The sequence below is a fragment of the Herpailurus yagouaroundi genome, unplaced genomic scaffold (genome assembly GCF_014898765.1).
Source record: "Herpailurus yagouaroundi ecotype Mexico unplaced genomic scaffold, PumYag 28, whole genome shotgun sequence".
Classification (NCBI taxonomy): domain Eukaryota; kingdom Metazoa; phylum Chordata; class Mammalia; order Carnivora; family Felidae; genus Herpailurus; species Herpailurus yagouaroundi.
In genome coordinates, this window is record NW_024412376.1 from 73344224 (window position 1) to 73365085 (window position 20862).

Below are 20862 nucleotides of genomic sequence, written 5' to 3' on the forward strand. Positions count from 1 at the left end.
AGGGAGTGATGTATATATACAAATGATCATAGCCTTTAGAGGTAGACGGACTTGCCTAGGTTGAATCATGGCTGACTCCACTTTTTAGCTATGTGGCCTCAGCAAAATACCTCACTTTTTTTTGGAGTCCTCATCTCTAAGATGAGATACTGTCGTGCAGAGCTGTAATGAATATTAAATGAGATAATGTATGTAAAGATAAAGTATTTATTCCTAATAAATCCTGATGCTAAGTATATGGCAGCTATTGTTTTCCATATTATTATGTTGTTAGAGAAAATTTTATATTTGATAAATACTAGCATCAATATCTTATAAACATTTAATGAACCCTCAGTTGAATTTAAAAATTCTCTATAAAACGCCTTATATAAAAAAGACTTTTAGCTACATTGCATTTACTCTGAGTTTGGACATTACAGATTGACTTCTATAACTATAAGATACACTATTACACAAAATTAATTTTAGTAACATAAATATTATATGAAACTTTGCTTCATATTCTTCTAAATAATCGGAATCTATTTTACCTTGTTTTCTTTAAAGGCTTCTCAGTCTTGGATTTGAAAAGTTCGTCAGAGTTGGGAGTGTTAGGAAGATTGCCAAACCAATTTTACCTTATAGGTGAGAACACTGAATTCCAGAAGTCACAGAGTGCTCAGAGAAGTACAATATTTTTTTTAAGTTTATTTATTTATTTTTGAGAGAGAGTGCACCCACGTACACACAAGCGGGGGAGGGGCAGGGAGAGATTGGGATAAAGAAAATCCCAAGCAGACTCCACACTCAATGTGGAGCCCAGCACTGGGACTTGATCCCAACACTCTGAAATCATGACCTGAGCTGAAACCCAGAGTCTGTTGCTCAACTGACTGAGCCACCCAGGCGCCCCAAGAAGTATAATAATTTTATATAACTCTTACCTTAAATTTGGTTTTTGAAGAAGAGTGGAGAAAGATTTATCTTTTTTTTTCTGGTTAACTTAAAAAATCTATATTTTATATTTTTATAATGTGAAAATGGGACAAAGAGGGATATTGTTTTATGTAATACTTTTTTTAGTTTGCATGCTAGCTCAGAAAATGAAAATGAGCAACTAAAAGAACTGAATGCACTAATGAAAGAAGACTTGACTCCTCTGGAAAAGATCTATGTCAGAAAAAGTATTGAGCAGCATAAATTGGGGACCAATAAAACCCTGCTGAAGCAGGTAAGTTTGTTTCTTCATTTATACGTACTATTCAGATTTCTTTTTCTTGTTGACGGAGAATATTTCCTTTAAATAAAACAAATGACTGTGATAGTTTAGATTCAAATAAGGTGTGTGTATATCCATCTGGTGTGTGTTTTATCCTATCGGAAAACACTCTTCAAATTTGTGAACAGATCCAGCTTACCATGACTGAGTTATCTTTTCTCCTTTTCTGTATTTGCGTGTGTGTATTTAAAATATTTATTCATTATTTATTTATAATTTTGAGACAGAAAGAGCACATGTGGGGGAGGGGCAGAGAGAGATGGGGAGAGAGAGGATCCCAAACAGGCCCTGCACTGTCAGCACCGAGCCCAATGCAGGATTTGAACGTATGAAACTGTAAGATCATGACCTCAGCCGAAATCAAGAGTCAGACTCAACCAACCTAGCCACCCAGGTGCCCCTATTTGTATATCTTTTTATAAGCTTAAAGAGGAAAAAGAAAAGATTTTTATTATTAATGCATTATTTTATAATTTTTATATAAGTTATATATAAGTATATTATTTATAATAATTATTTATTGAGAAAAACCTCCCCTTAAAGAGGAAACAGAAGATAGTTTTCTTGGCAAGTTAAGTGAAACTTGGTTTTTTTCTAGGTGAAATTGGAGAAGAGAAGGTCTGACCTGGGCAAAATATCAAGTGAAATTTGTCTTTAATGCTTTCCCTAGAAAGCCAAGCCTTTCAGGGTCTGTCTGTATCTGAGAATCTAGGAGTCTCAGATACTTGCTTCTAGGTATTGGAAGCCAAGACCGGGCACATAGGATCCTAACCTGTAACAGGTAGCATCATCCCTTTTATCAACTTCTCATCCAGAGCAGCTTCCTTCAGCTGGCAGCTGATGAGAAAGAAGCCAATGAGTAGCTCCCACCAATGAAAGGAGATCATGCAGAAAAGAAAGAGGAATGGAGGAAAAGGGGGTTGTTGGCTTTTTGGACCATGTGGACATTGGTCACTTTCTGCAAGAGATTTGGAAAAATCGGGGCACCTGGGCGGCTCAGTCAGTTGAGCGGCTGACTCTTGGTTTCAGCTCAGGTCATGATCTCACAGTTCATGAGTTCAAACCCTGCATCGGTCTCTGCACTGACAGTGTGGAGCCTGCTTGGGATTCTCTTTCTCTCCTTCTCCTTCCCCCACCCCTTCTCAAAATAAATAAACTTAAAAAAATTATATAAAAAGAAATTTGGAAAATTTCAACATGCTTGGGTCCTGGTATTGCTTAGCTCTTTCCAAAAAATGCTGCTTAACAAACAAAATCTCAGTACTTTAAGACAACAGACTCATGACTATAGAGGTCATTTGGCACGGCCCAGCTTGAGGCTGTGGTTCAGGTCTCTCGTTCTGAGAACAGTTGCCTATGGCATGATGGCCTTCTCCTGACGGATGGCAGAAGCACAAGAAGGTGGGCAGGATCACACAAATACATTTAAAGCGTTTGTTCATATTATGTCTGCTAATACTCCATTTGCTTTAACAGGTCAGATGGCCAAGCCCAGCAGTAGTGGGACAGGGAAATACACTCCACCTACTTCTCTGGTGGGAAGCGCTGCAAAGCCACATGGCAAAGGGTGCGGATGTGTAATACTCTCACAAGGAGGGAGGGGGGAATTGGAAATGATAACCAATCTGCAACAAGTTTTGCTTACAGAAGTCCTCAGAAGGCTTCAGATGAGCTTTCAAGTATTTTGAATTATAGAGTCAAATTCTACTTCCTTCTCTACTTAATCCAGAAGGGCTGAGTTTGACTGTGTTCAATCAATGCAAATTAGTCATTTATGTAAATTATTTACCATTTTAGTCACTTACTCAACATAATATTGACATGTAAGAATAATTGTTAACGACTTCTTTGATAATTTTCTGAGCGAAAGCCCAGATGGCATAATCTGTTGCTCACTGGTAATATCTGTTCACAAATGAGAACTCTTTTAAAGGAAACATTTTTCTTAAAGTTTATTTAGCAAATTTCCACGGTCAGAGCTAACACATTTCTAAAGTGGCATGTCTTTACAATAAAATTAATTTTAAAAAATGCTTCGTGGTTGACTATTTCCTAGATCAATAATAAAAATCTCTTCTGTGGTTAGAACCTCAGCAATACAAGGACAAATTAAAACATATAAATAATACAGTATTTTATTTTATTTTTCAATATAATTTATTGTCAAATTGGCTAACATACAGCATGTGAAGTGTGCTCTTGGTTTTTGGGGTAGATTCCCATGGTTCATCTCTGACATACAACCCCTAGTGCTCATCCCAATGAGTGCCCTCCTCAATAATAATAATGATATTTTAAAGAAAACTTAGTTATTTAGGTTTTTGTATTAGATATTTATTTAACTAAAAAAACTGCTTCCTGGGTCACAACTTCAGGGTTCTCATTCTAAGGTTGTCTTATCAGATACAGTTCCCAGAAATTAAATGAGGAATGCCATTTGAGAGTGGTACCATGAGAATGTATAGTGCTACAGTGTGGTGTCCCCTGCTGGATCCTTTCGCAAGAGCTGAATATTTAAAACTGTGGAGTTTCTAATATAAATGGGGCCTTGGGATTTTTGGTTTTGTTTTTAACAAGAGGAGAACCTAACTGATGAAGGGTTATTGTATGTGATAAATGTTATCTATTATTAAAGAAAATAAGGAGTTTATAATATTTCTTGTTTCACAGGGCCTATGGAGGCAGTGTTTAATTTGTAAAGCATATTTTTGTCAATCACATTTGTTGACAAAATTTTGGTCAGTTTGTGTGGACTGCCCTTGCTACCAAGAAGTAGAATTATACTTCAGATTGTTAAGAGAGGAAAAAAAAATGTATATATGCTTGTGTGTATGTGTATCTATACACACATGTGTGTGTTTGTGTGTGTGTGTGTGTGTGTGTGTGTGTGTGTGTGTGTGTAGCTATTAGACTACTAGTACGATGGCCACATGTAATTAGAAAACTCAGTCATTTTCCTCTTGTTTATATTTAGTTGCAGAGATTAAATATGAGCTTTTTTTTTTTTTTTTTTTTTTTTTTACATCAGGCTTTTTGCCTTGAGAATAATGGTATTCTCTTATAAGATTCAAATATACTTACAGGCCACAAGGACACTAATTTACTGTTGTTTAGAAGTAGCCATCTTTACTTTCTTAAGTAAGTTAAAATCCTAGAGTGCAGTTCATTAGTGTGTTCAGTGCTCTTCGTGGAGCACTTTGGCCTGTGTTGATGATAACACATGTGGTGTTTATTTAGCTTCATCTAGAAGGATAAAATATGCATATCATCCTTAACGTTTTAAATCCTGACACTGTAATACCTCCCTTGTGAATATCAAAATGTGTCTTTTATCTGTTCTTATTAAGGGGCTTGTGGCTTAAGTAGCCTCTATGCTGTGATTTCCATTCACTCTGTGGGAATGACAAAAATGTGGAAATAAAGTGACCTATGATTTCTGATTGCCAGTAATTAAATTAGGACAGCTCGTTTCTGATTTTAGCCTACAAGTTCTTTGGTAAATACATTGTCTTATTTTTTAAAAGTTTGTTAATTAATAATATTCTTATTGTAATAAAGGTGCGGGTAGTTGGAGTTACCTGTGCAGCCTGCCCATTCCCATGCATGAATGATCTTAAATTTCCTGTAGTTGTGCTGGATGAGTGTAGTCAAATAACTGAACCGGCCTCTCTCCTTCCCATTGCAAGGTAACCTAAAAAATTCCTTTCCAAAACACACCCAGATATCATAATATTTCAAATAATTTTGCACTTCAAACTCTTACCAAACTTTTTGAAAATTTTTAACAGTTTAGGTACTAAAGTGACTTTTTAAAAGAATGCAGAGGGGAACTTGAGAGGGGTTAATGTGTCAAAATTTTGTTAGATCACAGTTGAGACATTTGGATCACATAATTCTTTTTAAAGTTTTCGTTTTAATTCCAGGGAGTTAATATACAATGTTATATTAGTTTCAGGTATACAATATAGTGATTCATCAATTCTGTACATCATCCTGTGCTCATCACAAGTGCCCTCCTTAATCCCCATCATCTATTTCACCCCATTCCCCCCACCCACCTCCCCTCTTGCAACCATCTGTTTGTTCTCGATAGTTAAGAGTTTGTTTCTTGGTTTACCTCTCTCTTATTTTTTTCCCTTTCTTGTTTATTTTTAAATTCCACATATGAGTGAGATGAGATGGTATTTGTCTTTTTTTGGTTGATTTGTTTCACTTAGCATTATACTCTCACTCCATCTGTGTCATTGCAAATGGCCAGATTTCATTCCTTTTTTATGGCTGAATGATATTCATTGTATGTATACACCACTTCTTTATCCATTCATCACTGGATGGACACTTGGGCTGCTATTATATCTTTGCTATGGTAAATAATGCTGCTGTAAACATAAGAGTGCATGTATCCCTTTGAATTAGTATTTTTGTATCCTTTGGGTAAATACCTAGTAGTGCAATTGCTAGATCATAGGGTAGTTCTATTTTTAACTTTTTGAGGAACCCCTACAGTGTTTTCCATGGTGGCTGTACCAGTTTGCATTCCCACCAATAGTGCACAAGGGTTCCTTTTTCTCCACATCCTCGCCAACACCTGTTGTTTCTTTGGTTGTTGATTTTAGCCATTCTAACAGGTGTGAGGTGAAATCTCCTTGTAGTTTTGATTTACATTTCCCTGATGATAGATCACATAATTTTTAAAGCCTTGATAACACTAGTGCTAGAATTTTACTAGAGAACCTTGCAGGTTTCTCACCTAGATTAGAGGTTCTTCTTTAGTCCTATTTTGAGAACCTAAGTCTACTGAAGAATGTTCTTCAGTTGCTTACTTTGATAAAGTTCCAGTGTTTAAGTTCTGAAAATAAAATTTATATTATGAAAGGATATAAACTACAGAAAAATAAGTTGAAAATGAAACTTTGTCCAATAAAATTTAGAAGACTATAAAATCTTCTAAGCTGTATCAGTTAATTGAAACATTGTGCTTTTAAAGCATCTCTAACTGAGGGATCCTGAAGGCAGTGGAAAGAGTGCTAGACTTGGACTCAGTAGGCCTGAGTTCTAATCCTTGTTCTATCCCCAGTTAATGAGGGAACGAGTACCTACTGTCATGATTTTCCCGGGACTTGGGGGGTCTTGCATCATGGGAATTTTAGGTTAAACTGGGACAGTCCTAAGCAAACCAATATGAGTTGGTCACCCCACTCAGGAGCCGGGAATGGAGGAACAGTAAGGTCCTGCACAGAGGATAGAGGAATAATAGGGTTAATCTATTTAACAATAGAAGCAATAATGCTAGTATGAGTAACAAGAAATATTTCCTGTTATGTGAAGCACCTGCTATATACTAAACACATTATATACTGCAAGAAGTCCTGATAACAGTTATGCAAAGTAGTAGCACATCCAGGTTACTGGTAAGAGTGCTGAAGCTTGGAGAAGTTAAATAACTTGTTGTGTCTGTAGAATATAATGGAGTTGAGATTTAGATACAAGTTTTTCTACAAAAAATTGGAGATTTTCCCACGATATCCTACCTCGATTTAAAAAGACATTTAGCCCCAGGAACCTAATTTATTTCATCTCTAAAGCAAGAGTTTAAGCCAAATGTTTTCTATGAAAGCCTCTAAGTTTATAGAATTTAAAAGTCATTGTTTCTCAAAACGTGTTGTGCAAAATGCTAATTCAATGCAGAGGCAAGGGGACATTTAGTACGTTTTATGTAGGAAAAAATTGTAAGGGGTTTTTTACTAAGTTCAAAGCCTTTTAATACATTTATTAGCATTATTAAGCCTTGTTAGTTTCCAGAACTCTGGGAATACATGTTGGAAAATAGTGCAGCAAATGATGTCAATGCATGCCTTCTCTTATTGCTTAGATTAATTTTTGGAATTCTGTTTTTAGGTTCGAGTGTGAAAAGCTGATTCTTGTTGGAGATCCCAAACAGCTTCCTCCTACTATTCAGGGTTCTGATGCAGCTCATGAAAATGGATTAGAACAAACTCTTTTTGATCGGCTCTGCTTAATGGTACTACTGTTCAATTCATGCAGAATTATCATTTATGGATAATATACTGCGTAGATAGATCGAAAATGAAAATCTTAGAAGACTTAGTCCCTGCCCTAAAATAATTGTAACTGTTTAGAAAGTACCCCTCTTAAAGATAACTAGCACCTTGTAATTTAAGTACCCTTTTATATAATGAATCTTTTCCCCATGTACTACTTTAATAGTGGGTAGTAAATATATTGCTTTTGCTCTAATATCTTAAAAAACTCTATAATGTCTTTATTATCCATGTCCCCTATTGTAGAGCTGTTGTAGAGTGCTGCTTCATATTTAAAAGAATTTTTTAAATTAATTATTAATATACACACATATATTTTTTAACATTTACTAATTTTGAGAGAGAGGGATCCTGAGCAGGGGAGGAGCAGAGAGAGAGGGAGAGACAGAATCCCAAGAAGTCAGCCAGAGCCCAATGCAGGGCTCGAACTCAGTGAACCATGAGATCATGACCTGAGCCTAAATCAAGTCTGACACTTAACCGATGGAGCCACCCAGGCTCCCCTAATTATTAACATATCTTTTTTAAAATTTAATTTATTTATGTATTTATTTTTACTTTACATCCAAGTTAGTTAGCATATAGTGCAACGATGATTTCAGGAGTAGATTCCTTAATGCCTCTTATCCATTTAGCCCATCCCCCTCCCCCAACCCCTTCAGTAACCCTCTGTTTGTTCTCCATATTTAAGAGTCTCTTATGTTTTGTCCGCCTCCCTGCTTTTACATTATTTTTGCTTCCCTTCCCTTGTGTTCATCTGTTCTGTGTCTTAAAGTCCTCATATGAGTGAAGTCATATGATATTTGTCTTTCTCTGACTGACTACTTTCACTTAGCATAATACCCTCTAGTTCCATCCATGTAGCTGCTCATGGCAAGATTTCATTCTTTTTGATTGCCGAGTAATACTCCATTGTGTGTGTGTGTGTGTGTGTGTGTGTGTGTGTGTGTGTGTGTGTGTATAAATATATATACCACATCTTCTTTATCCATTCATCCATCGATGGACATTTGGGCTCTTTCAATACTTTGGCTATTGTTGATAATTCTGCTATAAACATTGGGGAGCATGTGCCCCTTCAAAACAGCATACCTGTATCCCTTGGATAAATATGCTTTGTCAAAGATTAGCTGGCCATATGTTTGTGGGTCCATTTCTGGGTTCTCTATTCTGTTCCATTGATCTGAGTGTCTGTTCTTGTGCCAGTACCATACTGTCTTGATGGTTACAGCTTTGTAGTATAGCTTGAAGTCTGGGATTGTGATGCCTCCTGCTTTGGTTTTCTTTTTCCAGCATTGCTTTGGCTATCTGGGGTCTTTTCTGGTTCCATACAAATTTTAGGATTGTTTATTCTAGCTCTGTGAAGAATGCTGGCGTTATTTTTATAAGGATTGCATTGAATATATAGATTGCTTTGGGTAGTATTGACATTTTAACAATCTTTGTTCTTCCTATCCAGGAGCATGGAATCTTCTTCCATTTCTTTGTGTCTTCAATTTCTTTCATAAACTTTCTATAGTTTTCAGTGTATAGATTTTTCACCTCTTTGGTTAGATTTATTCCTAGGTATTTTATGGGTTTTGATGCAGTTGTAAATGGGATCGATTCCTTTATTTCTCTCTCTGTTGTTTCATTGTTGGTGTATAGGAATGCAACCAATTTCTGTGCATTGTTTTTATGTCCTGCAACTTTGCTGAATTCAAAATCAGTTCTAGCAGTTTTTTGGTGGAATCTTTTGGGTTTTCCATATAGAGTATCATGTCATCTGCGAAAAGTGGAAGTTTGACCTCATGGCCGATTTGGATGCCTTTATTTCTTTATGTTGTCTGATTGCTGAGGCTAAGACTTCCAATACTGTGTTGAATAACAGTGGTGATAATATATCTTTAAATAGAGGTGACATTCACATAATGTAAAATTAACCGTTTTAAAAGTGGATAATTCAGTGGCATTTAATACGTTCACAGTACTGTGTAAACACGGGCTCTATTTGAAAACACTTCTGTCACCCAAAAATAAAAACCCATACCCATTTAGCAGTTTCTCCATTCCCTCCTCTCTCCAGACCCTGGCAACCACCAGTCTGTTTTCAGTCTGCATAGTCATATCTAGTCAGTATACTTTATGTCATATAATCTTACAACTTTCATATCATATACAACCCAGAATCTATACAATATAGATTGTGACCTTTTGTGCCTGGCTTATGTCACTTAGCACCGAGTTTTTGAGGTTTATCTACATTATAGCATATATCAATACTGTATTACATTAAAAAAAATACATTCTTAATGGTACTGTAGTCATCTCCCTACTCCTATCCACAACTTTTTCATTATCCCAACAGAAACTTTGTACCCATTAAACAATAATTCCTCTTCTTTCCTGAGCACCTGGTAACCTCTATTCAGCTTTCTGCCTCTGTGAATTTGCCTCCTCTATGTGCTTCATATAAGTATAATCATATGATTTGTGTCCTTTTGTGTTTGGCTTATTTACTTGGCATAATCCATTCAGAGTGTGTCCATGTTGTAATATGTGTCAGAATTTCATTCCTTGTTAACACCAAATAATATTCCATTGTATGTAATACCACATTTCATATATCCACTCATCTGTGGATGGATATTTGGGTTGTTTCTGTCTTTCAGCTATTGTGAATAACAGTGCCATGAGCATTGGTATACAGATAGCTATTCGAGTCTCTGCGTTCAGTTCTGTTGAGTATACATGCAGAAGTGCTACTACTGGGTCATATAATAATTTTATGGGTTTTTTTTTTTAAATCCATTCTCTTTGTTTTTTAAGTTTTTATTTAAATTCCAGTTAGTTAACATACAGTGTAATATTAGTTTCAGGTGTACAGTGTAGTGATTCAACACTTCCATACAACACCTGACGCTCATCACAGGAAGTGCCCTTCTTAGTCCTGATCACCTGTTTTTTTTTTTTTAATTTTTTTTTCAATGTTTATTTATTTTTGGGACAGAGAGAGACAGAGCATGAACGGGGGAGGGGCAGAGAGAGAGGGAGACACAGAATCGGAAACAGGCTCCAGGCTCCGAGCCATCAGCCCAGAGCCTGACGCGGGGCTCGAACTCACGGACCGCGAGATCGTGACCTGGCTGAAGTCGGACGCTCAACCGACTGCGCCACCCAGGCGCCCCCCTGATCACCTGTTTAACCCATCCCCCACCCACTTCCCCTCTGGTAACCACATCAGTTTGTTTTCTGTAGTTAAGAGTCTGTTTCTTTCTTTTCTTTTTTCTTTTTTTAACCTTTGTTCATTTTTTTTTTTTAATTTTTTTTTCAACGTTTATTTATTTTTGGGACAGAGAGAGACAGAGCATGAACGGGCGAGGGGCAGAGAGAGAGGGAGACACAGAATAGGAAACAGGCTCCAGGCTCTGAGCCATCAGCCCAGAGCCCGACGCGGGGCTCGAACTCACGGACCGCGAGATCGTGACCTGGCTGAAGTCGGACGCTTAACCGACTGTGCCACCCAGGCGCCCCAACCTTTGTTCATTTTTGAGGGAGACAGAGTGCATGCAGTGATGGAGCAGAGAGAGAGGGAAACATAGAATCCAAAGCAGACTCCAGGCTCTGAGCTATCAGCTCAGAGCCTAACGTGGGGCTTGAACTCACGAACTGTGAGATCAGGACCTGGGCTGAAGTCAGACACTTAACTGACTGAGCCACCCAGGCGCCCCTTGACAGTTTCCTTTGATGAACAAAAGTTCTGTAATTTTGCTGAAATCCAGTTTATCTATTTTTTTTTTCTTGTGTTGCTTGTGCTTTTGGGGTCATATCCATGAAACCTCATCCAGTATCATACAAATTTTCCCCAGTGTTTTCTTCAAGACGTTTTATAGTTTTGGTCTTACATTTAACTTAAGATTCTTTGATCCATCTTGAGTTTATTTTTGTAAAGGTATAAGATATGGTCCGGTTTTTTTTTTTTTTTTTTTCCCCAAGCATATATTCAGTTTTTCTGGCACCATTTGTCAAAAAAATCTGTCCTTTCCCCATTGAATGGTTTTGGCACCCTTGACAAAAATCAGTTGACTATGTGCAGGTTTATTTCTGGACCCTCTATTCTATTCCATTGGTCTATATTATTTAATTTTTTATGGCTGAATAATATTCCATTGTATGCATTTACCACAATTTGCTTATCTCTTTATTATTACTATTGTTTTGATGCAATATTCAAAATCAAGCTATTTTTATAAGCAGAAGATTAAAATATTACAGCCAAAAGAATATAGAAAATCTACCAAAAGAAAAATTTTATCAGTGTTGCTAGCTTAAATTGCATTTAAGGAGTTACTTTGCTGTTTGAACTTTCAATAATCTGTACTTTTTTTGAGAGAGAGAGAGGGTGTAACTGAGCAAAGGGCAGACAGAGAGAGAGAGAGGGAGAGAGAGAGAAGTGGGGCTCACCCAAAGCAGGGCTCATGCTCACCCAAAGTGGGGCTTGTGCTCATTTGAAGCAGGGTTTGTATTCATGAACCATGAGATCATGGCCTGAACTGAAGTCAGATGCTTAACTTACTGAGCCCCCAGACACCCAATAATCTGTACTTTCTTAACAGAGGAAGAAAAATGGAAATGAAACTAAAAGAATGATTAAATCTCAAATAAATGTTTCTTCACCCTTAAGAGATAGTATTTCCTAAAAGATCCTTCTAACAAGAGATTTTAGATGGATGGATTGATTGCTTTGCTCTAAATGGTAGAGATATTAGTGCTCTCATGCTTTTCCCCCTTTTCTTATCCCTTCCCTTATTCCTATTTTTGTTAGTTACGTTGTTATTCTTTTTGTTCTATAGTCATAATTTGTACGATTGTTTAGAGTCATTCTATATATTTTTTAATTTTTTAAAAAAATGTTTATTTTGAGAGAGAGAAAGAGCACGCACGCACGCGCGCACACACACACGTGTGCGCATGCATGTGGGGGAGGGGCAGAGAGAGAGGGAGAGAGAGAAAATCCCAGAAAGGCTCCACACTGTCAGCACAGAGCCCCGACCCAAGACTCGATCTCACAAACTATGAGATCATGACCTGAGCCACCTAGGTGACCCTAGAATTAGTTCTATATTTAGAAGTTTCAGTGTCATTCATATGGGTGCCTTGGACTTCATCATCAATTTTTTTTTTTCAAGAATGACTTACAGATACATACTTTCCTGAGTCCGTTTTGTTTCAAAATGTCCATTGCTTTTAAATGTAAAAGGCATCTTGGCTTATTGAATAGTTGCATCAAGTATTACTGTGAATTTTAGGGCCAGCCTGATTATTTTCCCCTTGTAATGATTTATTTTTTCTACCCAGATACAATAACTCTTTTTACAACCTTAAAGTTTATAAATTTGCCACAGTATATCTCAGTGTGGAGCTTTCTGTAACTAATCGTTCTGTAATAAAAGTTCTCTCAAACTGGAGACTCTTGTTTCTTTGTTTCAGGAAAGGCTTCTGCTCTACCTGATGAATTCTCTACCAGTAGCTTAGTCTGTGCAGGATGCTGTAAGAAAATACCATAGACTGGGTGGCTTAACCAACAGACATTTATTTCTCACAGTTCTGGAGGCTGGGAAGGCCAAGATCAAGGTACCTTCAGATTTGGTTCCTGGTAAGAATGCTCTTCTTGGCCGTGTCCTCACATGGTAGAATGAGAAAAAGACTCTGGCCTCTTCCTCTTCTAATAAGGAAACTAATCTTATCATAAGGACCCCATCCTCATGACCTCATCTGAACCTAATTACCTTCCAAAGGCCTCGCCTCCAAATATCATCTCCGTGGGGTTTAGGGCTGCAACATAGGAACTGGGGTCGGAGACACATTTGGTCTAAAATACAAAGGCCCCTCAATTATTTTTATATTGGGTATCTTTATCTGTTTCCATTAATGTTACTTTAATTTTTTGTCTTCATTATCTGTGAAGGCTTTCTAATATGTCTGTTCCCCTTACATTGAGTTTGAAGTTGCATTGAGTTTTAAGTTGGGTTGTAGTGAGTTTTATGAAGAAATTCCATTTGTTCTTTGCTTCCTTTAGTTCTCTAATGATACTATTTTGAAAATTAGTTTGTTTTCTTAGGATTGAAATTTCCCTTTTAATATTATCTTTTTAAATCTCATTCTCTTTTCATCATCTCACTGTTGAGATTTTATTTCACTCAGTTACATTCTGATTATATTCTAAAGGTTGAGACTTGAGGAAAACTTTCTTCTGTTTCTTGGTTATATTTTGTCTAGGCTGCGTTCTATACATAGTGTTTGCATTGTCTTTATCTTGTTAGTTTGAGGGGAAGCTGTAGTGTGTGAGCACAGTTGCCATTCCTGCTTGATCTCCTGATGTTCTTGCTTAGGTAGCTCTCAGATTCTGTATTTTCTTAGTACCCTGAAAATAGGGTGTGGGGAGTGGGGTAGGTGTGGGACTGGAATAGAACTGAATTAAGAATGTGTACTGTCTTGGGGCACTTGGGTGGCTCAGTCGGTTGAGTGTCCGACTTTGGCTCAGGTCGTGATCTCACGGTTCATGGGTTCGAACCCTGCGTGGGGCTCTATGCTGACAGCTTGGAGCCTGGAGCTGCTTCGGATTCTGTGTGTCTCTCTCTCTGCCCCTCCCCCGTTTGTTCATTCCCTGTCTCTCTCTCTTTCTCTCTCTCAAAAATAAGTAAAAAAAAAAAAGTTAAGAACGTGTACTGCCTTTTTTTGCTTACATGGGCTCTCTCAATTCTAAGGTTTTATTAAATATCCAGTATCAGGATTCATTCCACATAGTTGGAGGTATTGTCCCTTTGCCAGACAAGGAATATTCTTGGACTTCAGGTGTCCCCCCAGTTTGATGTTTCATCCTCAGAGCCTTCACTTCACTAAAAACTAACTGCTCAGATCACTTTCCCTCTTTCATTACTATTCTTAGGAGCAATTTCTATGTTATGACTTCTAGAGAAGTTAGGAATCTCACCATACAGATGGTCCTTGACTTACAATATTTGGACTTAACAATTTCAACTCTATAATGGTGTGAAAGTGATACACATTTAGTAGAAACTATCCTTTGAATCTTGAATTTTGATCTTTTCCCAGGCTAACGATATGATGTAAGATCCTCTCTCATGATGCTGGGCAGTGCAGCGAGCCACAGCTCCCAGTCAGCCACATGGTCATGACTGTAAACAACCTATACACTTACAGCCATTCTGCACCCATACAGCCATTCTGATTTTCACTCTCGGTATCGTGTTAAATAAATTACATGAAATATTCAATATTTCATTATAAATTAGGCTTTGTGTTAGATGATTTAACCCAATTGCTAGCTAATGTAAGTATTCTGAGCATGTTTAAGGTAGAATAGGCTAAGCTATGATGTTCCATAGGGTAAGTGTACTAAATGCATTTTCACTTCCATTTTCAACTTATGATGAGTTCATCAGGATGTAACGCCATCATAAGTCAAGAAAGATCTGTACTGCATTTCTCCCTTCTGCTTTATTTTTTTTTTTTTAATTTTTTTTTAACGTTTATTTTTGAGACAGAGAGAGACAGAGCATGAACAGGGGAGGGTCAGAGAGAGGGAGACACAGAATCTGAAACAGGCTCCAGGCTCTGAGCTGTCAGCACAGAGCCCGACGCGGGGCTTGAACTCACGGACCGCGAAATCATGACCTGAGCGGAAGTCGGCCACTTAACCGACTGAGCCACCCAGGCACCCCTCTCCCTTCTGCTTTAGAATGCTGTTTCTTGATAAGCACTTTATAAACTTTATGGCATTGAGTTGTCTCTAAACCTTTCTTTGGTGCATGGCTACTGAATTTTTCCTTTGCTATTGTTTTTAATATATTGTTGTAGATGTTTCTTTAGATATTGGAGAATGGATTCTGCAAGTCAGTGTTATTCCACCTTTTTCAGAAGTTTCCCCTTACACTGAGTTTCAAGTTGTGTTGTTTTGAGTTGAGTTGTACTCAATTTTGTGAAGACTCAAGCTTTCAATTATCTTGAGTTATTAATTGTAACTGAATTGAATTGCACAACTTTCTACCCCTTCCATGATAAGTCCGTGTTCAGATTCTTTTGAATCAGACCTTTCCATTGGCTTTTTAAAAATCTTAATTTAAAAAATTATTTAGATTCTGAAAACATTTTTAAATAGGTAACCTAGTCACATGATTCAAAATGCAAATTCTAAAGGAACCATAGAGTGAAGACTTTTACTCCTGTCCCCCAGCCACTCAGTTTTTCTCCCCCAAAGCACTGTCATCTTTTTCTTGTATTCTTCTAGTGATAATTTATGCCATCATAAGCAAATAGATAAAATATTTCCCCCCTCTTTTACAAATGCTACCATACAATACATGCCGTTATGCTCTTTGCTCTTTCACTTATCTGTTGTCGATGATTTTTAAAACATGAAGTAGATTATTGAGGGAATTTTGAAAGGCCAAATAAAGATACACTATAAAGTGGATTTACTTGTAGAATATAATGGGATTGAATTTACGAAATGGAATATATAAAACATTCAAGGTGAATGAACTTGATCCATATAGATCATTCTCATAAACATAGTAGATGTTGAAAGAAGCAAGGTACAAAGTACAAAATACAATAGTATAAAATAGTATAAATAGTATAAAATACAATTTATGTGAATTTCAAAAACACAGCAAATAATGTGTATTATTCATACATACATGCCCATGTATGAAACATATAAAGCTTGCATGGGAATGCCATAAAACACAGTTAGTATTGGAACTGTTTCTAGACAAGGTGGTAGAGGAAATAGATGAGGGGGGGGGCATAGCTATCTATGCCACATTTCATATTTTAACAAAAAGGAAATCTGAAGCAAGATGACTAAATACTAATGTCAGATTTGTGTGGTACATAGATGAGTATTATATTTTTTTGCTTTTCTGTATATTTGAACTAGTTCAGAATTAATTAAAAGAAACAATAATATCTATTATTCATTATAGAAAGTGTGGAAACTACAGAAAACTAAAAGGTTAAAAAAAATCTATAATAACCTCACTGCCCCCAAGAGAGAATCCTTTGTAATATTTTGGTATCATTCCTTCCAGCTTTTATCCTAGGGGTGTCTGCATATATCAAATATATACACTGTAAGAATACATATATTTGATATATGTGCACACAATGGAATATCATTCAGCCATAAAAAAAGAGGGAAGTCTTGCCACTTACAACAACATGGATATACCTTGAGAGCATTATGCTAAGTGAAATAAATCAGAAAGAGATAAATACTGTATGTTATCACTTACCTGTAGAATCTAAAAAAAAGCTGACCTCATAGAAACAAAGAGTAGAATGGTGGTTACCATGAGCTAGGAGGTAGAAAGGTAGGAAGAGGGAGATGTTGGTCAAAGGGCATAAATTTCCAGTTATCAGATGAGTAAGTTCTGGGGATCTAATTAACAGCATGGTAATTATAGTTAATAATATCATATACTTGAAAATTGCTAAGAGAGTAGATGTTGCATGTTCTCACTATTAAAAAAGAAATGTAATTACCTAATTATGTGATGTGATAGAGGTGTTACCTAATGCTATGGTGGTAGTCAATTTGCAATATATGAATATCAAATCAATTCATGGTTCACCTTCAGCTTATACAATTGTGTTATACTTACACAATTATGTTGTATGTCAATTATATCGCAATAAATCTGTAAAAATATGTATTTTTACATAGTTGAAACCATACCATGTAGTTACTCTCCTGCCTTTTTTAAACCTTGCATTATAATAAACCATTTCCCTGTGTTATTACTAGCTTTGTAATCATCACTGTTGTCACAAATATTTTAATCACCAAATATTATGTGAATATACCATAATTTAATCATTTTTCTAACATTGTTTCTAGTACTAAATAATGGTCCTTTGAATAAAAAAAATCATTTGAGAATTTTTGTACTTTGAGCATATTTTGTATTTTTGGCAAGGTTTTCACATGCCCACTGACTTAGACTCATCTGCAAACTTAGGCCCTAAATAATACAAGGACTGTTTTTTTCCTTACTGTTTTTCTTCCATAAAAGATACCTTGTCTGTGTGATCATTAATCCTGCCTTTAACTATGCATTATTATTATTGGAGTACCTTGTAGTTATTCAAAATGTTCAAATAGTGCTCCAGAACATTTTGCAAACACAGAGTATGCTCTACAAGAGCTCTAACTTGGATGGAATGTGGATTTTATGATGCACTAACAAGATTGAAGATTCAAAATAAAAGATGGCTTATGCCCAAGGAGGAAAATTAATGAGCTATCAGCAAGTCTTTCTAACATTTTTTTTAAATTTTTAATGTTTATTTATTTTTGAGAGAGAGACAGAGAGAGAGAGCACGCGTGCAAGCGGGGGAGGGACAGAGAGAGGGAGACACAGAATCCAAAGCAGGCTCCAGGCTCCGAGCTGTCAGCACAGAGCACGATGCAGAGCTCAAACTCACAAACCGTGAGACTATGACCTGAGCTGAAGTCAGACACTTAACCGGCTGAGCCACCCAGGTGCCCCTCAAATATATATTTTTAAAGATTCCTTTTCAATTTAGTGCCACATACATTATGAAACCACCTAATGTTAGTCACCAAACTTACTAGATAAGTCTAATATTTGACATGCTTTATAATTTTGTGGTGTAAATAATAGGTTACCATGAAGATATTTTTAGTAATTAAAAATTGTTATTTATAGTCTATTTGATCATAGTTGTAATTCATTTACTAAGAGCACAGTATGTTGATATTTTTAAATTTTTAAATACTAATCTTTTTTTCCCCCTAAGGAAAAAAATGCTTTAATTTTTTTTTCTTCATTTAAATTTCTTAGGGTCATAAGCCAGTTCTGTTGAGAACCCAATACCGTTGTCACCCTGCAATCAGTGCTATCTCTAATGATCTGTTTTATGAAGGAAACCTCATGAATGGCATTTCAGAAACAGAGAGGAGCCCTTTATTGGAATGGCTCCCAACTCTGTGTTTCTATAACGTTAAAGGACTGGAGCAGGTAAATGACATTAATGAGAGTCAACATGGTTTAGTTTCCTGGTTTAATTTTATTGTTGTTGTTTATATGGTTTTCTTGGTCTTTCCACAGCCTTTCTGGGAAATATAATTTAGGCTCTGTTTCATATTCCAGATTGAAAGAGATAACAGCTTTCATAATGTGGCAGAAGCTGCTTTTACACTCAAGCTGATTCAATCACTGATTGTAAGTGGAATAGCAGGCTCGGTGATCGGGGTGATAACATTATACAAATCCCAGATGTACAAGGTTTGTATCGTATTATGACACTTAAATATTGTGACTTTTTGTTACAATATTTGATAGTTACATTTGAGTAGTAGTTGGGTTTGGTACTTAAAAAACTTTTGGGAGTGTAACATTTTTAAAAATTCTGATTTTTGTGTGGTCTGGCTTTTTTTCTGTATAATTAAATGTAAACCTAACAAGGTTTAATTAAATTCAGTTTACAGCTGTTAGGGCAAAAATGCAAATAAACAAATTAGAGGGAAGAAAATACAGTGTATGCTTTGTGTTTTGGGCCAGATGGGATTCAATCTCTGTTTTCCAAAATGTTCTTTCATTATTATTTCATTTTATTAATAAATCAAAAGTAGCAAATATTAATATACATGTAAACCAATTACTTCTAACTAGTTTTTACTTTTTTCTTTTTTAAAATATTTTTCATCTTTTCTATTATTAATTTTCAACTCTGAATTAGTATATCTGGATGAATTCCCCAACAATAGATAAATCATCACTTTTGCTTTTGTTTTCTAATTTATATTGTCATCTAGTTATTTATGAATCATTTTAGAAACTATCAAATCTATGTGAATCATTAAAAAATGAAAATTATCCACTACTAGTTAAATAAAAATGGCTGCTTTGAATAGGTTCAGGGCTTAAGTTCTTCGTGGTCTCTTCCCTGTGTGATCTGTCTTTTCCTCCACAGCTTTGTCATTCACTCAATGCCGTGGACTTTGATCATCCTGATATCAAAGCCGTGCAGGTATCCACAGTAGATGCTTTTCAGGGAGCTGAAAAGGAGATTATTATTCTGTCCTGTGTAAGGACAAGACAAGTAGGATTTATTGATTCAGAAAAAAGAATGAATGTTGCATTGACCAGAGGAAGGAGGCATTTGTTGATCGTGGGAAATTTAGCCTGTTTGCGGAAAAATCGACTCTGGGGACGTGTGATCCAACACTGTGAAGGTAAAATATAAAAATGTCTTTAATTCAAGTGTTTTGAATTAAAAATGACTCTTGAGTTAGTGCTTGGAGTGGTTCAGGTAGGACTAGCTCTGACTTTGCCACTGTGTGAGATGACTGAAATATCGTCGTCTCACATTTTATCTCTTTTTTAGGAAGGGAAGATGGATTACAACACGCAAGCCAATGTGAACCACAGCTGAATCATCTTCTTAAAGATTATTCTGAAAAACAAGCAGAAGAGAAACAGAAGAAAAAGAGTGAAAAAGATAAATCTCATTCACAAAAAGTCATGGCATAGATCATTTGTATTTATATGAATTCAAATTCATTTTACGCACTATATTTTTTATATTTTTACTACCCCAAAATGTTGTTATTGATAAAAAATTTATAATACTTATGTAATAAATTAACTCCAAATAAAAATTTGTTCTTCAAAAAATATACATACTTATATTAAGATAGGCAGATGTTGAACATAATATAAAATCTTACTAATAAAAATACACTTTTTTCTAAGAACTATTATTTCTTTTTGCTAAAGGAATAAGTTTTACAAAGGGTATGGAAAAGCTCCTGGGAAATACCAATGTTACTTCAAAAATAAGTAAATATCTCAAAAACTCATCTATTAGAACATGGCTACAAAGTTGTATCAATACACCCCTTTCTGAACTACAGTTCTATCAGAATCTTTAAAAACTAAATATATATAATGCCCAGTTATAAGTAAAAACATATTCACAATAACTTTTTAGAAATATAAAAAGAAGAAGAAAAATACAAAAAATTCACTCCTGGAGAATGCAGTGCTCAGTACCTGGCCTTGTCCAGTACCCAGCACCATACCTGGTATTGTAGGTTCTCAGTAAGCCATTGGATGAATGAACAAATGAATGAATGAGAGACTACCTTTGGTTCGTTTCCTTCTAGTCTTTTTCCTGTGCATTTATTCACATGGTAGATATTGGTATATAAAATATATAAGGGATTTAAATTTTTTTATTTTGAAGTATTTTTTAATACACACGTATAGAAAAGTGTACAAATTACAAGTATACAGCTGAGTGAGTTTTCATAAAGTGAATACATCTTTGTAATCAGCACTCAGATCACAGACGGAACATAACCAGTATCGGGAAGCCCCTTCAGTGTCCCCTCACTGCTACTAACTACACTCTCACCCTCAGAGTAACCAATATCATAACTTTTAAAAACATAGGTTTGAGATTCATGTTATCATGTGCAGGCTTTGGACTTTATAGAAATGGAAT

At 36.0% G+C, this 20862-nt stretch overlaps 1 protein-coding gene across 6 annotated transcripts in view; it reads left to right on the forward strand.

Annotated features, from left to right (window-relative positions):
* ZGRF1 (zinc finger GRF-type containing 1) overlaps positions 1-20107 on the forward strand; it is a 93061-nt gene extending 72954 nt beyond the window's left edge. For 5 of the 6 annotated variants that reach the window (XM_040475701.1, XM_040475706.1, XM_040475730.1 and 2 more), the window contains 8 exons: positions 550-627; positions 1066-1213; positions 4820-4947; positions 7160-7283; positions 18195-18371; positions 18504-18638; positions 19327-19588; positions 19741-20107. In XM_040475701.1, the coding sequence (XP_040331635.1) occupies positions 550-627; positions 1066-1213; positions 4820-4947; positions 7160-7283; positions 18195-18371; positions 18504-18638; positions 19327-19588; positions 19741-19886 (1198 nt within the window). In that variant the 3' untranslated portion in view covers positions 19887-20107. The remainder of the gene's footprint in view (positions 1-549; positions 628-1065; positions 1214-4819; positions 4948-7159; positions 7284-18194; positions 18372-18503; positions 18639-19326; positions 19589-19740) is intronic. The other variant, XM_040475738.1, reaches the window with a different exon arrangement.
* The last annotated feature ends 755 nt before the right edge of the window (positions 20108-20862 follow it).